This window comes from Oncorhynchus mykiss, chromosome 8 (genome assembly GCF_057628025.1).
Source record: "Oncorhynchus mykiss isolate SJ-2025 chromosome 8, ASM5762802v1, whole genome shotgun sequence".
Classification (NCBI taxonomy): domain Eukaryota; kingdom Metazoa; phylum Chordata; class Actinopteri; order Salmoniformes; family Salmonidae; genus Oncorhynchus; species Oncorhynchus mykiss.
Window position 1 is genome coordinate 28842115 of NC_143029.1, and position 17316 is coordinate 28859430.

Here is a 17316-nt window from a genome sequence, read left to right on the forward strand (position 1 = left end):
TTTGGCTGCCTCTCCTTCCAGTTCTCTGCTGCCAATGACTGGAACGAACTACAAAAATGACTGAAACTGGAAACACTTATCTCCCTCACTAGCTTTAAGCACCAGCTGTCAGAGCAGCTCACAGATTACTGCACCTGTACATAGCTCATCTATAATTTAGCCCAAACAACTACCTCTTTACCTACTGTATTTATGTATTTAGCTCCTTTGCATCCCATTATTTCTATCTCTACTTTGCACATTCTTCCACTGCAAATCAACCATTCCAGTGTTTTACTTGCTATGTTGTATTTACTTCGCCACCATGGCCTTTTTTTTGCCTTTACCTCCCTTATCTCACCTCACTTGCTCACATTGTATATAGACTTATTTTTCTACTGTATTATTGACTGTATGTTCGTTTTACTCCATGTGTAACTCTGTATTGTTGTATGTGTCGAACTACTTTGCTTTATCTTGGCCAGGTCGCAGTTGTAAATGAGAACTTGTTCTCAACTTGCCTACCTGGTTAAATAGAGGTGAAATTAAATAAAAATAAAATCAATAAAAATCTTGCTCAGCTAGCGTTTCACGTGGATTTCTGTCATACCTTGTCCCAGAGACTCCTTACAGGATAAGGAAACCAATGTAATTTTCACACTTATATTTCCACTTTGATACTGTAGGCAAAACCGGGTAACAGGTAGCCTACTGGTTAAGGGTGTTGGGCTAGTAATTGAAAGGACACTGGTTCAAATCCCAGAGTTGACTAGATCTGTCAATGTGCCCTTGAGAAGGGCACCTAACTCTAATTGCTCCTATAAATCGCTCTGGATTAAAGCGTCTGCTAAATGTAAATAAATTGTGTTTTCTGTTAACGCCAGGCTTTCTGCAATGGTATTTAACTTCTTGTTCTGCACCACAACAAACAATTAAGCAAGTACTTTACAAACCCATAACCATAGTACTGAGGTTAGTGCTAAACTAACCCCCAAGCTCTACACTCAACAGGGTATTAAAAGACTTACTGATGATACAACTGTAACTCTAGTGGCTGGTATTCTGGAATCCAGCCTGTGGGGTATCTGTGACCTTTCCCTCATACGAGAATACATGTAAAGTGTACAAGGTTCAGAATTAAACTAACAGATGATGCAGATTGGCCTGCCAACACAATGGGAAGGTTACCTTGTCAATAAACGTGACCCTTTTTTGTTGTCGTCTAAAAATAAGGAACAGGCATCCGCAATGAATTTTAACACCTCTTTGCAGTGATTGTAACACAAGACAATACCCGACTACTCAACATAAGGAACAAGTCGCAACAACAAAACCTGACCCAGATTCAGCAGATGATTGACCTAGCACATGAGGACTACAATCCAAAACACTGTACTTGGGACTACTCACACCAGTTGGTTTACATTGAACACAGACAATATCACTCAATTGTAATATGTACGAATTTGGATGAGTCACATTACCTGATGAAGATACTCACCACATTATTATTAGACAAGATGGGATGGTGGCCGTTTTGCTAGCTCCTCCTCTACCTTCCTATTTTTTGTGTGTAAGGATTTCACTGTACCATTTACACTCACTGTGTCCTGTGCACGTGACAAGTAAACGTGTTTAATTTATTACGCCAAGACTTCCAGCTATTTGTTTTGTTGTTCAGTACTATCCGTCCCTCTTCAAAAAAACTGGGCCAGCTCCCCCTCAGGAGCATTCTGAGCTATGAAGGAGGTGGATGAAAATTTGACCCTCCCCCCCGCCCTATCATATGCCTCAAGAAATATCCCAGACTGCTCGATCAGAATCCCAATTTCAGAAACCTCCACTGACAGAGAAGTGGAGAAGTCTTCGTAGGGGAGACTAACCAAAGAAGAAAACTTGGACACTTTTTTTTTTAGGAAAACAGTAAAAGTTTGGGAGAAAGGTAAGACATAGTTTTATATTAAATTGTTATTTGACAACGTTGGTGCACTCTCATTTTTTTGTTAGCTATTGACATTTTTTCTACATGGACCCAATAGTAATGAGCATTTTTGAAATATTATTAGAAGTAGTACACTCCATTAGTTATTTCAGAAATCCTTTAATTATTAGAAGGGGAGCGTATCCTCATTTCATTGTCCAATCCTAACATAATTCCAGCATTAGCCAACCTAAATACAACTTCAATTTTGTTCTTCTTCAAATCTATCGATTTGAATGACATGCTTGTGTTCAAAGGGAGTTCGCCTTAATTGACAAGCCCACCTGTACATATGTTCCTTTACTTTGCTCTTGCAGTTTCTGCCTGTCAGCCAATGTTCAGCAGTGAGTACATTAATACATATGTACTTGAGAGCCTAAAAACAGTCCTGTGCAATGGACCCATGGGATTTTGGTTTGCAGGTCTATTTATAAACTGTATCTACATTGCATGCAGGGCGATATTTGCGAATGGGCTAATGGGATACTGTAGCTGTCTTATGACTTGCAAAACACATCTTATATGGAGCAAATGATACGCTGCCCTTCAACGGGGCACTTGTAAGTATGTAGGGCAACTTATTTGGCAATAAGATGTGTTGAAGACTATGCCTGATTGTTTGAATGAATTAATGAATGAACAGTATGTGACAAAACAATTTATAGAACAGAGTATTTATTTTCAATTTTTCAAAGTATTTTTCACTTCAAATGCTGAGTGTGCTTGTTCTAAGTCCTTACTTGAGAAATAGTGGTGTCTAAAATGACTGACATCCTTGATAAAGATGAGCAATAATGACTGTATAAATGCTTCAAATACTGAGCTACAGTATATTGTACGCTCCAAAACATTGGGAACTTATATTATTTTATTCACTTGCTCAGAGAAAGAGATTGTTAAACAAGTCATATTTCTTCCCTAAAATGTAGCGTTCCAAATTATTCACACCCCTAAAGAGTCTTGTGAATAAGGTAGTAAAAGTTTGGTATCTGGTCCCATATTCCTAGCACGCATCAAGACTCTCCATATCAAGCTTGTGACTCTACTAACTTCTTGGATGCATTTGCAGTTCGTTTTAGTTGTTTCAGATTATTTTGTGCCCAATAGATATGAATGATAAATATTGTATTATATTATTCTGGAGTCACTTTTATTATAAATAAGAATATAATATGTTTCTAAACACTTTTACATTAATCTGAATGCTACCATGATTACGGACAATCCCAACTGAATCGTGAATAATGATGAGTGAGAAAGTTAGAGGGTCAAAGAGGCGGCAGGGTAGCCTAGTGGTTAGAGCGTTGGACTAGTAACCGGAAGGTTGCAAGTTCAAGCTGACAAGGTACAAATCTGTTGTTCTGCCCCTGAACAGGCAGTTAACCCACTGTTCTTAGGCCATCATTGAAAATAAGAATTTGTTCTTAACTGACTTGCCTAGTGAAATAAAGGTAAAATAAAAAAAATCATATCCCCAAGACATGCTAACCTCCCCTGTTATTGGTAAGGATGAGAGTTTAGCATGTCCTTGACCCTTTGTAACTTTCTTACTCATTATTATTCACGATTCATTCAGGATTACAATAATGGAGAAGTGTTTATATACATATTATTTATAATGAAAGTGACTCCAGAATGATACAATAGATTATTTATCATTAATTTCTATTGGGCACAAAATAATCTGTAACAACTAAAACGAACTGGAAATGCATCCAACAAGTTAGTAGAGTCACAAGCTTAATGTACAGTAGTCATTGCGTGCTAGGAATATGGGACCAAATACTAAGCTTTTGAATCTTTAGAGGTGTCAATTTTTACCCCTACATTTTGAGAAACAATGTTTAACAAGTAATCTGAGCAATAGTAAAAGAGTTAAAACATATTTCCCATTTTATTGGGGAGCATACAATATTTGCAAAGGACTGTAAAGGTTTGAAAATGATGATTCTATAGTATATTCGGAAAGTACTCAGACCCTTTGCTATGAGACTCAAAATTGAGCCCAGGTGCATCTTGTTTCCATTGATCATCCTTGAGATGTTTCTACAACATGATTGGAGTCAACCTGTGATAAAATAAATTGATTGGACATGATTTGGAAAGGCATACACCTTTTCTTTATAAAGTCCCACAGTTAACAGTGCATGTCAGAGCAAAAACCAAGCCATGAGGTCGAAGGAATTGTCCGTAGAGCTCCGAGACACGATCATGTCGAGGCACAGATCTGGGGAAGGGTACCAAAAATGTTTTGCAGCATTGAAGGTCCCCAAGAACACAGTGGCCTCCATCATTCTTAAATGGGAGAAGTTTGGTACTACCAAGACTCTTCCTAAAGCTGGCCACCCGGTCAGTCTCAGCAATCGGGGGAGAAGGGCCTTGGTTAGGGAGGTGACCAAGATACCGATGGTCACTCTGACAGAGCTCTAGAGTTACTCTGTGGAGATGGGAGAACCTTCCAGAAGGACAACCATCTCTGTAGCACTCCACCAATCAGGTATTTATGGTAGAGTGGCCAGATGGAAGCAACTCCTCAGTAAAAGGCACATGACCGCCCGCTTGGAGTTTTCCAAAAGGCACCTAAAATACTCTCAGACCATAAGAAACAAGATTATCTGGTCTGACGAAACCAAGATTGAACTCTTTGGCCTGAATGCCAAGACAGTGCAGGAGTGGCTTCGGGAAAAGTCTCTGAACGCCTTTGAGTGACCCAGCCAGAGCCTTGAACCCGATCGAACATCTCTGGAGAGACCCTAAAATAGCTGTGCAGCGACACTCCCCAACCAACCGGACAGAGCTTGAGAGGATCTACAGAGAAGAATGGGAGAAACTCCCCAAATACAGGGCTGCCAAGCTTGTAGCGCCATACCCACAAAGAATTGAGGCTTTAATCACTGCCAAAGGTGCTTCAACAAAGTACTGAGGAATGGGTCTGAATACTTATGTACATGTGATATCAGTTGTTTTTTTTTTTATATACATTTGCTAAAATTTCTTAACGGTTTTTGCATTGTCATTATATGGTATTGTGCCTCTTTTGCATGTTATTTTGGCATTAATACTTGTCACATATCAGTTTGCAAACAATGTAAAAATAAAAAAATATATAATTGAGTTAATAAAGCCGCATACAAACAGACAGCTCCAAAATGCAGGTGTTTTAGCCTAGCTAGGTGCTTTCTGTGGTGGTGGGGCAGGCCAACAGAAAACAGGAGCATTGCACCGTGATTGGCTCAGCATTGCACCTTGATTGGCTCAGTGTTCTGTCACTCATGGGGACACCGTCACCTGCCTTTAGTAAGGGTAGACATCAATAATGTGAGCCCTTTGGGTGCTGCCATAGAGTTACATTAGTAGTGCCCTTCCAAGAAGGCTCAAGGTCATTGGCCACAGAAATGACGTCAATTCACGTTATATGCACAGTAGCTTTGATTGATCATGCCAACATCTTACTTTCACAATCTTAGCTAGCAGTCATCATCATGAATCAAGTCTACTGGCATATCCTTTTTAATCCTTGTCATATGAAGATAAATAATGAAGAGAAAATATAGTTAAAACGTATCAGTGCTCATCGGCCATTGGACATAAACATTACACAACAGTTTGGAGATTTCAAATTCAACAATGAGTGGTTTGTAAGAAATCAGTGACAGTGGCTAACTGCAAGCGTTGCAACTGGGAAGTAGGGAATAATACGCTTTGAACAGTCATTCAACTCGGAATTGTAAATCCGGCATCTTTCTCTTTGATGACAAAATTTACCCATGAAGGACAGCCGTGACACTTTCCTGTTCAAGCACATCACAACATGAGTCCAAAAATGTCTTATGTTGCTTCATAAATTATGTAGGATGCAAGTGAGATATGTATACTGTAGCTAAGAAAGTAATACTAAGTGTATGTTGTGTAGTAAGCTGTTAGTAGCCCATGTGCCTCACCCTAATAATTTGGTCCATTTTCACCAACACAGTATTGTAAACACATTGTTCGTGGCCGGTGTGTGCTTGTTTGCAAACGTTTTGTGTATAGCTTTGACAGTGCTAGTGATAGTAGTACACTGTAAGAACGGTCCATGTTCTGAATTCTGTCGCTGTACATTTCAAAAGTGCTGAACAAATAGTTATTGACTACGTCTCTTGTCGCTCGCTCATTAATGTCTTAATCGAAATTACGGATTGCCTCTTTTCTGCTTGTCGTCCCCATATGCAATAGTTTGTACATCTCAATTGTCAGTAGAAACCATATTTGTTCAAGCAAGTCAGCCATACCAGCTATGTTTCTTTAAAAGGCTGAGGCTGAATTAACTGTTTCGCTGCCAGACAAGACTCCTCTGAAGCCAGGTGTAGCAGTGGTAAGGTGTTGGGACTGCTTTTTGTAGGCCTTAACAGTTTATGGGCAATTTGTCACCGTTATAGTGCAATTAATGTATTGTTTAGTGTTTTTATTGTTTGCCCCACAAAGATTTACATGCTAAAATTGCCACTGAACCCAGGACAAAATTATATATTGATATCCCTACCCTGTAAGAGGTATGGACAGGTTAGACAGCAATCCATGCTTTAGTTTTATTTACCTGGCCAAGTTTTTTTGCAATATCCCTGATATTAGCATTTTCACACTTCATGTCCAAGTCATATTAAATTAACATAATTAAACTACGCAATCAAAACCAATATATAATTTTGTAATTTGGGTAAAATAATATTTTAGCTTGGTCTGCTTAGGAATGGGTCTCGCAAGATCCAACTTGGTGGACATAATGCATAATCCGTAACTGCATGCTCTCTTTTTCTCTCGAGATCCAACATGGCAGTTGCCAGCATGGCCATGCCTGGCTCCACAGCGGGCCCCACGCTGGGTTTTGATGACTACAGTCTCTACAGCAACCTGTCAGATGATGAGCTTATGCAGCTGGCTATCGAACGCAGCCTCAGTGAGACCCACGATGCCACTGCACCGGGTGAAGCCAGCAACACCACCACAGCTCTAGGAAGAAGAACAGGCCAGTATAGGGCAAATCCACCCCCAACCAGGCTGAACCCACCAAATCCACTAAGGCAGGAATCAAGCCATAGGCCGCCTACTGCCAAACCAACTGACGCGTATGTACTAGCTGAAAAGTTTTTCATTAACCACATTATCCACTGGGTCATTGGGACAGATTTTACATTAAGTTGTAGGCTACAGCTACATGCAATACAAATTTCTTGACACAATTACATGTTATTTGCAGATGTATGCACGACTGACTGTTTTCTTAAATGAATGACTTAGTTAACGTGGCTAAACTACCTACCTACTAATACTGCTAGCTGGCAAACCAAGAGGCCCCGAGTATGGGTTGTTGACATACGACACCTCGATAACATGCTGTCCTCATTGCTTCCCGTTGGGCCACGTGCGAAACACCTGTCCTATCATATCTCATGGCACTGTGTTTTTACTCAACGGGCATTTTAGGAATAGATCCAAGTAGCAGTCTGAAGTTCATATGCCACCATGGAGGGAAATAGCAACTAATGAAAACAAGTCTTGGTGTAGAGTTGGACGTACTGTTGCAGGCTCTAATAAGGTAGATATGTCACGTTACAGTATTGGCAGGACAATTTCTGGATGGTGTGTGTAAATTGGCGTTCTAGCATCTAGGGAAATTGTTAAAAAATGTATAATAATTGTGCCCTCCAACTGTACATGTTGGATATTAACATACTATGCATATGTTTAAAGTCTACCCCTTAGAAAAGCATTCAGAGAAACACTTGAAGGGAGATATGAACTAAAATTGTGATAGTGGACAGGTATTTTAGATGTAATAAGAGCAATGAGAATTGATTAAGGAATCAAACAATTCACTTTTCAAGAAAAACACATTATCTATTGAGTTTAGGATCCCTCCATATTAGTTTAGTTAATTTTAAAGTACACGTTTGCAGCAGTCAGCTGTATTACTGAGTATGCACCTCTCTTGGATTTTCTCACATTTTTGCACATTTTGTTACAAAGTAGGTTGAAATGGATTTAATTGTGCTTTCTTTGTGGGTCATTGATCTACCCAATACTCTAATATCAAATCATTTTTATATATACTGAACAAAAACATGAACACAACATGTATTAACATGAAATAAAAAATCCCAGAAATGTTTAATAAGCACAAAAAGCTTAATTATTTCAATTTTTTTGCACAAATTTGTTTAAATCCTTGTTATATCCCTGCTAGTGAGCATTTCTTATTTGCCAAAATAATCTATCCACCTAACAGGTGAGGCATATCAAGAAGTTGATTAAACAGCATGATCATTACACAGGTGTAGCTTGTGCTGGTGACAATAAAAGGCTACTCTAAAATGTGCAGTTTTGTCACACAACACAATGCCACAGATGTCTCAAGTTGGGGAAGCATGCAATTGGCATGCTGATTGCAGGAATGTCCACCAGGGCCTGGCTGGGTGGGCATGGCTGCCAAGTGGGTGGGCCTATGCCCTCCCCCATGGCTGCACCCCTGATCAGTTGTGATTAGGACCTAATAACATTTTCAATAGACTGATATACTTATATGAACTGTAGCTCAGGAAAATATTTTTTATTCAGTATAGTTGTATAAGTATTCACCGCTTTGTTATTGGCAAGCCTAAATTCATTTAGGAGTCAAATTTGATAAGTTAGAAATGTCCTTGTTTGTGAAAGAAAATTTAACATTTTGGTCCATTAAAATAACATAAATTGAGCAGAAATACAGAAATTACTATTGTAGCTGGAAACTGGTGATTTTTTAATGGAATATCCACATAGGCGTACAGAGGCTGATTGTCAGTAACCATCACTCCTGTGTTCCAATGGCACATTGTGTTAGCAAATCCAAGTTTATAATTTTAAAAAGCTAATTGATCATTAGAAAACCCTTTTGCAATTATGTTAGTATGTTCTCATCACCACAGAGGAACTCAAGAGATCTGTCAGACTGACTTGGTGGTTCCAATCTTCTTCCATTTAAGAATGATGGAGGCCACTGTGTTCTTGGGGACCTTCAATGCTGCAGAATTGCTTTGGTATCCTTCCCAAGATCTGTGCCTCAACACAATCCTGTCTCGGAGTCCTACGGACAATTCCTTCGACCTAATGGTTTGGTTTTTTGCTCTGACATGCACTGTCAACGGTAGGACCTTATGTAGACAGGTGTGTGCCTTTCCAATCATGTCCAATCAATTTAATTTACCGCAGGTGGACTCTAATCAAGTTGTAGAAACTTCTCAAGGATGATCAATGGAAACAGGATGCACCTGAGGTCAATTTTGAGTCTCATAGCAAAGGGTTAAAGTTAAATAGTTAAATAAAGGTTCAATAAAAAAGAAATAATAATAACTAAAGTTACCAGCACAGCACAACTGTTCCAAGGCTGTCATTGTAAATAAGAATTTACATGAGAATTAGCTAACTATCATTACTGAAATTAAGGTTCTCATTACCGAAATGGACCCAAAAAACCTGTAGGTAATAAGGGGTCTTTAGCTCAATCTGCAAGTAATAGGAGACAGCCATTATGAGTCAGCAAACAATTGACTAGATCACTAAAGCCCATTTGTGCCTCCATGGTGGTAAAGTTCTCAACGTTTTTACCAATTCAAGCCTTTTGTCCTTTAAGTAATGAGAAGGCCAAGTGTCGTAAAGGGGGTGTTTGAGAATAAAATCCTCATTCTGAGTTAGAGTTGCACATTTTGGGGAATATTCAGACGTGGAAACTTTCCGTGGGAATGTACTTATTAAAAAAAAAAATGATTTCACCTTTATTTAACCAGGAAGGCCAGTTGAGAACAAGTTCTCATTTACAACTGCGACCTAGCCAAACTAAAGCAAAGCAGTGCGACAAAAACAACACAGAATTACACATAAACAAATGTACAGTCAATAACACAATAAAAAAATATATGTACAGTGTGTGCAAATGTAGAAGAGTAGGGAGGTAAAGGCAATAAATAGGCAATAGAGGCAAAATAATTAGAATTTAGCATTAACACTGGAGTGATAGATGTGCAGATGATGATGTGCAAGTAGAGATACTGCGGTGCAAAAGAGTAAGAGGATAAGTAACAATATGGGGATGAGGTAGTTGGGTGTGCTATTGACAGATTGTGTAAGTGTTTTCGTCTTCCTCTGACGAGGAGGAGTAGGAGAGATCGGACCAATGTGCAGCGTGGTAAGTGTCCATTTTAGTTTTAATACAAAATAAGTATTAATACAAAATAACGAAGTGAATGATACAAATGAAAACCGAAACAGTCCTGAAATGTGAAACAAACATTACAACAGGAAACAATCACCTACATCTCAAAAGTGAAACCAGGCTACCTAAGTATGGTTCTCAATCAGGGACAACGATTGACAGCTGCCAGGCCAAACATAGAAATCCCAAAACATAGAAAAAGGAACATAGACAACCCACCCCCTGACCATACTAAAACAAAGACATAACAACAGAACTAAGGTCAGAACGTGACAGATTGGCCGTGTACAGGTACAGTGATCGGTAAGCTGCTCTGACAGCTGATGCTTAAAGTTACAGAGGGAGATATGACTCCAGCTTCAGTGATTTTTGCAATTCATTCCAGTCATTGGCAGAAGAGAACTGGAAGGAAAGGCGGAGAAGGATGGGTATGACCAGTGAAATATACCTGCTGGAGCGGATGCTATGGGTGGGTGTTGCTATGGTGACCACTGAGCTGAGACAAGGTCGGGCTTTACCTAGCAAAGACTTATAGATGACCTGGAGCCAATGGATTTGAAGACGAATATGTAGTGAGGGCCAGCCATTGAACGCATACAGGTCGCAGTGTTGGGTAGTATATGGGACTTTGGTGACAAAACGGATGGCGCTGTGATAGACTACATCCAGTTTGCTGTGTGTTGGAGGCTGGAGGCTATTTTGTAAATGACATCGCCGAAGTCAGGGATCGGTAGGATAGTCAGTTTTACAAGTGTATGTTTGGCAGAATGAGTGAAGGAGGCTTTGTTGTGAAATAGGAAGCCGATTCTAGATTTAATTTTGGATTGGAGTTGCTTAATGTGAGTCTGGAAGGAGAGTTTGCAGTCTAACCAGACACCTAGGTATTTGTAGTTGTCCACCTTTTCTAAGTCAGAACCGTCCAGAGTAGTGATGCTAGTCGGGCGGGAGGGTGCAGACAGCAATCGGTTGAAGAGCATGGACTTAGTTGTACTTGGAGTCCACGGAAGGAGTGTTGTATGGCATTGAAGCTCGTTTGGAGGTTTGTTAGCACAGTGTCCAAAGAAGGGCCAGATATATACAGAATGGTGTCGTCTGCGTAGAGGTGGATCAGAGAATCACCAGCAGCAAGAGCGACATCATTGATATATACAGAGAAAAGAGTCGGCCCGAGAATTGAACCCTGTGGCACCCCCCATAGAGACTACCAGAGGTCCGGACAACAGGCCCTCCGATTTGACACACTGAACTCTATCTGAGAAGTAGTTGGTGAACCAGGCGAGGCAGTCAATTGAGAAGCCAAGGCTATTGAGTCATAAGAATGCGGTAATTGACAGTCCAAAGCCTTGGCCAGGTCGATGAATACAGCTGCACAGTACTGTCTCTTATCGATGTCGGTTATGATATCGTTTAGGAACTTGAGCGTGGCTGAGGTGCACCCATGACCAGCTCGGAAACCAGATTGCATAGTGGAGAATGTATGGTGGGATACAAAATGGGAATGTATGGGAATTAATGGGAATATATGGGAATTAATATTAGCACCATTTAAATGTAGATGTTTTTTGCATTGGATATATTTACCATATCATATGGAGACAGAAACATAAACCTTTTACCTTGTCATAAGTAGACATAATTGCAAATGATTAAATCTTTCCAATAGAAATAAAAAAAACTATTTCGTTACGAATTTAACTTTAATTTAATGAGTTGACTCTTCACATGGGAGTATTTCACTGAACAAGAAAAGATACATAATATTATATCAGGCTCAAAAAGCCTAAAATTTCCCCGGGTGGCCACCAATTCTTTAACCCTTGTATTGGTCAGCCTGTTGTGTGCGTGTTCTCAAACAAGGACCAGTTGCGCTCTGACGAGACTGATGTTGGTGGGATTTGGAGAATGATGGAGGCAACAAGGGAAAGAGCCTCAGATCCACAAAGCCCCTTCCACCAGGTAGCTGATGAGATATGCTAGCATGACTGCCATATTGCATCTCCATCCGAAAGCTCTTGCTTGGAAGTGTACTTCGCCAGACTGCCAAGAACCTTGCCCTCATCCAGGCCAAGGTGGCGAGACATGGTAGGGATGAAACCATAGGCCTTGCTGATCTCTGCAAAAGACAGGATGCTCCTGCCAGCATACTTGGGGTCCAACATGTATGCTGCGGCATGTATGGGCCTCAGGCAGAAGTCTTCACGCTTTTTTATGTATTTCAGAACTGCAATTTCCTTGCTTGGAGCAACAGTTCAGCAGAGTCTGAACATCAGACAGGATAGCATTGTCTCCCTCAATCCGTGCAATGGCTACTGCTATAGGTTTCAGGAAATTCAGGCTGCTTACCAATCTCTCCCAAAAATACATGATCCAGGAGGATCCTCTTGATGGGGCTGTCCATATCGGCAGACTGTGATATGGCCATTTCTTGGAGAGACTCCTTCCCCTCCAGGAGAATGTCAAACATGATGAAAACACCACCCCAACGAGTGTTGCTGGGCAGCTTCAATGTGGTGCTCTTATTCTTCTCACTTTGCTTAGTGAGTAAGATTACTGCTATAACTTGATGACCCTTCAGATACCTAACCATTTCCTTGGCTCTCTTGTAGAGTGTATCCATTGTTTTCAGTGCCATGATGTCCTTGAGGAGCAGATTAAATTAATGAGCAGCACAGCCAATGGGTGCGAAGTGAGGGTAGGACGCCTAAACCGTAGACCAAGCAGCCTTCATGTTCACAGCATTATCTGTCACCAGTGCAAATACCTTCTGTGGTCCAAGGTCATTGATGATTGCCTTCAGCTCATCTGCAATATAGAGATTGGTGTGTCTGTTTTCCCTTGTGTCTGGGCTCTTGTAGAATACTGGTTGAGGGGTGGAGATGATGTAGTTAATTATTCCTTGCCCACGAACATTCGACCACCCATCAGAGATGATTGCAATACAGTCTGCTTTCTCTATGATTTGCTTGACCTTCACTTGAACTCTGTTGAACTCTGCATCCAGCAAATTAGTAGATAAAGGATGTCTGGTTTGAGGGGTGTATGCTGGGCGACGAACATTCACAAATCTCTTCCAATACACATTGCCTGTGAGCATCAGAGGTGAAACAGTTGCAAACACAGCTCAAGCAAGACATTTATCAGCATTTCTCTGACTACATTCCTCCATTGAGTCAAAAAACATATGATTCCAGGAGGACTATGAGCTGTTGCTATCGATAAGGTGTCTGATTCATCATTTTCACCTAGAATAGAAGTAGAGGGACATTTGTCAGAGGTTGCTTGTTGTGAGCGCTGAGGGAACTTTATGCACTTGGCCAGATGATTCTGCAACTTTGTTGCATTCTTCACATATGATTTGGCACAGTATTTGCAAATGTACACAGCTTTTCCTTCTACATTAGCTGCAGTGAAATGTCTCCACACATCAGATAGTGCCCGTGGCATTTTCCTGTAAAGATTAGAAAAGAATGAGTAAAAAAAGTTACCAGTTTAAATGATTTCTAACTTGGCTCCTCTAAAGGCAACAAATGTCCAACTTTAGGGGGTCTCTAAATATACCGAATTTGACAGAGACCCGTGCCGACAGCAAGATGCATCAATCTCACATCATACTCTTTTTGGCCAAATGGCATCAGATACATGGGCTGCATATACTGAGAGATGGGCGCTGTTTCACTCGCTCAGATGCTTTCAGCCACTTTGCAAATTGAAGGAAAATTATGAAACATTATATGATAGGTTTTTATTTATTTTTATTGTTCACCTTTTGGGGGAGCATGGCTTGCCTTGGCATCCATGAATACACGTCTCTGTAGTAGGCCATATGACAGTCGCTGAAGGTCATTACACTTATGGTGTTTGGAAAGAGACATCTGTTTACATTCATCAAATGGAGCATGCACAGTTGGATGCTGGGATTATTTTGATGTCGCAGGTATCCTACTTTTTTAAGTGATTTGTTTAACAATCAGATGAAAACATCATGACTGGTTGTGTTCATGCCACAAATGTAATACATTTTTACCCTTACATTATGTCTTTACGATAAGGCCCCTTATAGAGGCTCCCTCGGATTTCATGGTATCATTCACACTCTGGACGCATTTCTACATTCTGTAGTTAAAAGGCTAAGGCTGTGTTATCAAACCACCAGTTCCTCCCCTGGAGGCCTACTTTACGAACACATATTTTTTCCTTAGCTGCTGCTTACCCTCCCTCTCCCTTTAGTACTTCTCAATCGTGAATGATAATTCTTCACGCTCTTCACATGCCTGCTAACCATTTGATCTCAATCAGTTTCATGGGAATATGAATTAATATTTTCTTGAATTATGTAGTGTTGCATCGTGAGTGAATTTTAGAGCAGGCCTGGTGGCGTGCGCCGAGAGAGAAATGAGAACATTCCAACTATCATCCTAAATGTGATAAGACATTTGGTGGTGCGTTTGTGTAATGTAATGTTAGTAATGTTATACTATGCTATTATATTCGGTTAAGTTATGCAGAACACAAATGAATCATTATGTGATCATGACATTGATTTAGCTTTGATGTAACTTCATTAAAAGAGCACCCTGCAGGCTCTGATATGTTAGTGATGGGAAGGAAGACAAGGAAAGAAATACCCCAAAAAATGTAGTAAAAAAACATCTCCTTGCAAAAAATAAATGTATACTTTAAATATTTGGAATAATAAAGAATCAATATATATATATATATATATATATATATATATAGTTTAGTCCCCATATTTGGGAAGTGGGTTCAAAATAATAACGATGATGATGATAATAATAATTAATAACAAATGGCACTATTTTTTATCTTATTATTTAAACAACAACACTATTTTCACATATTTTATATAGACACTATGGTGCTGGAGATAATGAACATGAGGTTGAAAAGTAGTGGAATTCCCCTTTAAAATAATTTAATACATTGTACATTTATTGGTTGACATTTTGTGTAACTGGCCTACACACAATACCCCATTATGTCAATGTGGGATTATGATTTTAGAAATGTTTACTAATTAATAAAACATGAAAAGCTGAAATGTTTTGAATCAATAAGTATTCAACCATTTTGTTTTGGCAAGTAAAAATAAGTTATACAAAAAATTTGATTAACAAGACACATACTAAGTCGCATGGACTCGGTGCTTAACAAGTAATACATTGCATGGACTCACTCTGTGTGCAATAATAGTGTTTAACATTGTTTTGTTATGACAACCTCATCTCTGTACCCAACATATACAATTACAGTATCTGTAAGGTCCCTCAGTCGAGCACTGAATTTCAAACACAGATTCAACCACTAAGACCAATGGGGCTTTTCCAATGCCTCACAAAGGGAACCTATTGGTAGACGGGTTTTAAAAAAAAGACATTGAATATCTCTTTGAGCATGGTGAAGTTATTCATTACAATTTGCATGGTGTATCAATACACTCAGTTACTGCAAAGATACAAGCGTCCTTCCTAACTCAGTTGCCAGAAAGGATGTAAACTAGGGATTGGCGACTTTAAAACATTTACAGAGTTTAAATGGCTGTGATAGGAGAAAACTACAATGTTGTTGATCCATCCTCAGTTAATACACAATGCTAACCTAAATGATAGAGTGAAAAGAAGGAAGCTTCTACAGAATAACAAATATTCCAAAACATGCATCCTGTTTGCAATAAGGCCCTAAAGTTAAACTGCAAAAAATGTGGCAAAGAAAGGAATTTTATGCCCTGAATACAAACCGCTTTTTTTGGCAAATCCAAAACAACACATCACTGAGTACCACTCTTCAAATTTTAAAGCATTGTGGTGGCCGCATCATGTACCATGGGTATGCTTGTCATCAGCAAGGACTAGGGAGTTTTTTCAGATAAAAATAAACTTAATAGAGCTAAGCTCAGGCAAAATCCTAGAGGGAAAACCTGCTTGTGTCTGCTTTCCAACAGACACTGGGAGACAAATTCACCTTTCAGCAGGACAATAACCTAAACCACAAGGCCAAATATACACTGGAGTTGCTTACCCAGACAACATTGAATGTTCCTGAGTTGCCTAGTTACAGTTTCGACTTAAATTGGTTTGACAATCTATCGGAAGACTTGAAAATGGATGTCTAGCACAGGAGGTTGGTGGCACCTTAATTGGGAATGGGCTCGTGGTAATGACTGGAGCGGAATCAGTAGAATGATATCAAATACATCAAACACATGGTTTCCAAGTGTTTGATGCCATTGCATTTACTCCATTCCAAACATTATTATGAGCTGTTCTCCCCTCAGCATCCTCCACTGTTATCTAGCAATGATCAACAACCAACTTGACAGAGCTTGAGTTTTTAAAATAATAACGTGAAAATATTTTACAATCCAGGTGTGCAAAGCTCTTAGAGACTTACCAAGAAAAATGCACAGCTTTAATCGCTGCCAAAGGTGATTCTAGCATGTTTTGACTCAGGGGTGTGAATACTTATGTAAATTAGATTTCGGTATTTCATTTTTTATAAATAAAACATATTTTCACTTTGTCATTATGGGGGTATTGTGTAGATGGGTGAAAAAGTGAATCTATTTTGAATTCAGACTGTAACACAACAAAATGTGGCATAAGTCAAGGGGTATGAATACTTTCTGAAGGCACTGTATGTGGACTAGGTGAAAAAGGGTAAGTGGATGATGGTGGGTATGTTTGCCTATTAGAGAAGAGGACACTATTGTGAAAGCCATCCTGAATGGTGATGTGACTACGTTACGAGCTATGGCTAAAGACACCGGGAATAACATACTGCGGCCTGACAAGTATGGATGGATCCCGCTGCACGAGGCTGCATATTATGGCCAAGACCAGTGTGTCAGGGTTCTTCTTGGGGGTAAGTGCAATTCAAAACTCCATAGATGTACATAGTGATGCAAAGTCATTAATTTGATTATTGTTGTCCTTTATGGTTTAACAATGGATATTTTCTGGGCTCATGCCAATTTTTTATTTATTTTTTACATTTGAATGCAATAGTAGTCCATACCAAATAGAACACCCATTTTAACCCTAAAAACGCCAACATATTTTTTTGCTCAAAAGCACTAATGTGGTCCATTTTATTTGACCCCAAATTGGTATTCATT

At 39.5% G+C, this 17316-nt stretch overlaps 1 protein-coding gene across 8 annotated transcripts in view; it reads left to right on the forward strand.

Annotated features, from left to right (window-relative positions):
- The first annotated feature begins 1326 nt into the window (after window positions 1–1326).
- LOC110529736 (ankyrin repeat and SOCS box protein 2) overlaps window positions 1327–17316 on the forward strand; it is a 32299-nt gene continuing 16309 nt past the window's right edge. For 2 of the 8 annotated variants that reach the window (XM_021612207.3, XM_021612210.3), the window contains exons 1-3: window positions 2331–2520; window positions 6763–7065; window positions 16894–17063. In XM_021612207.3, the coding sequence (XP_021467882.2) occupies window positions 2483–2520; window positions 6763–7065; window positions 16894–17063 (511 nt within the window). In that variant the 5' untranslated portion in view covers window positions 2331–2482. Of the gene's footprint in view, window positions 1922–2330; window positions 2521–6762; window positions 7066–10072; window positions 17064–17316 lie in introns of those variants that run through there. The other 6 variants (XM_090243097.1, XM_021612208.3, XM_090243100.1 and 3 more) reach the window with 6 other exon arrangements.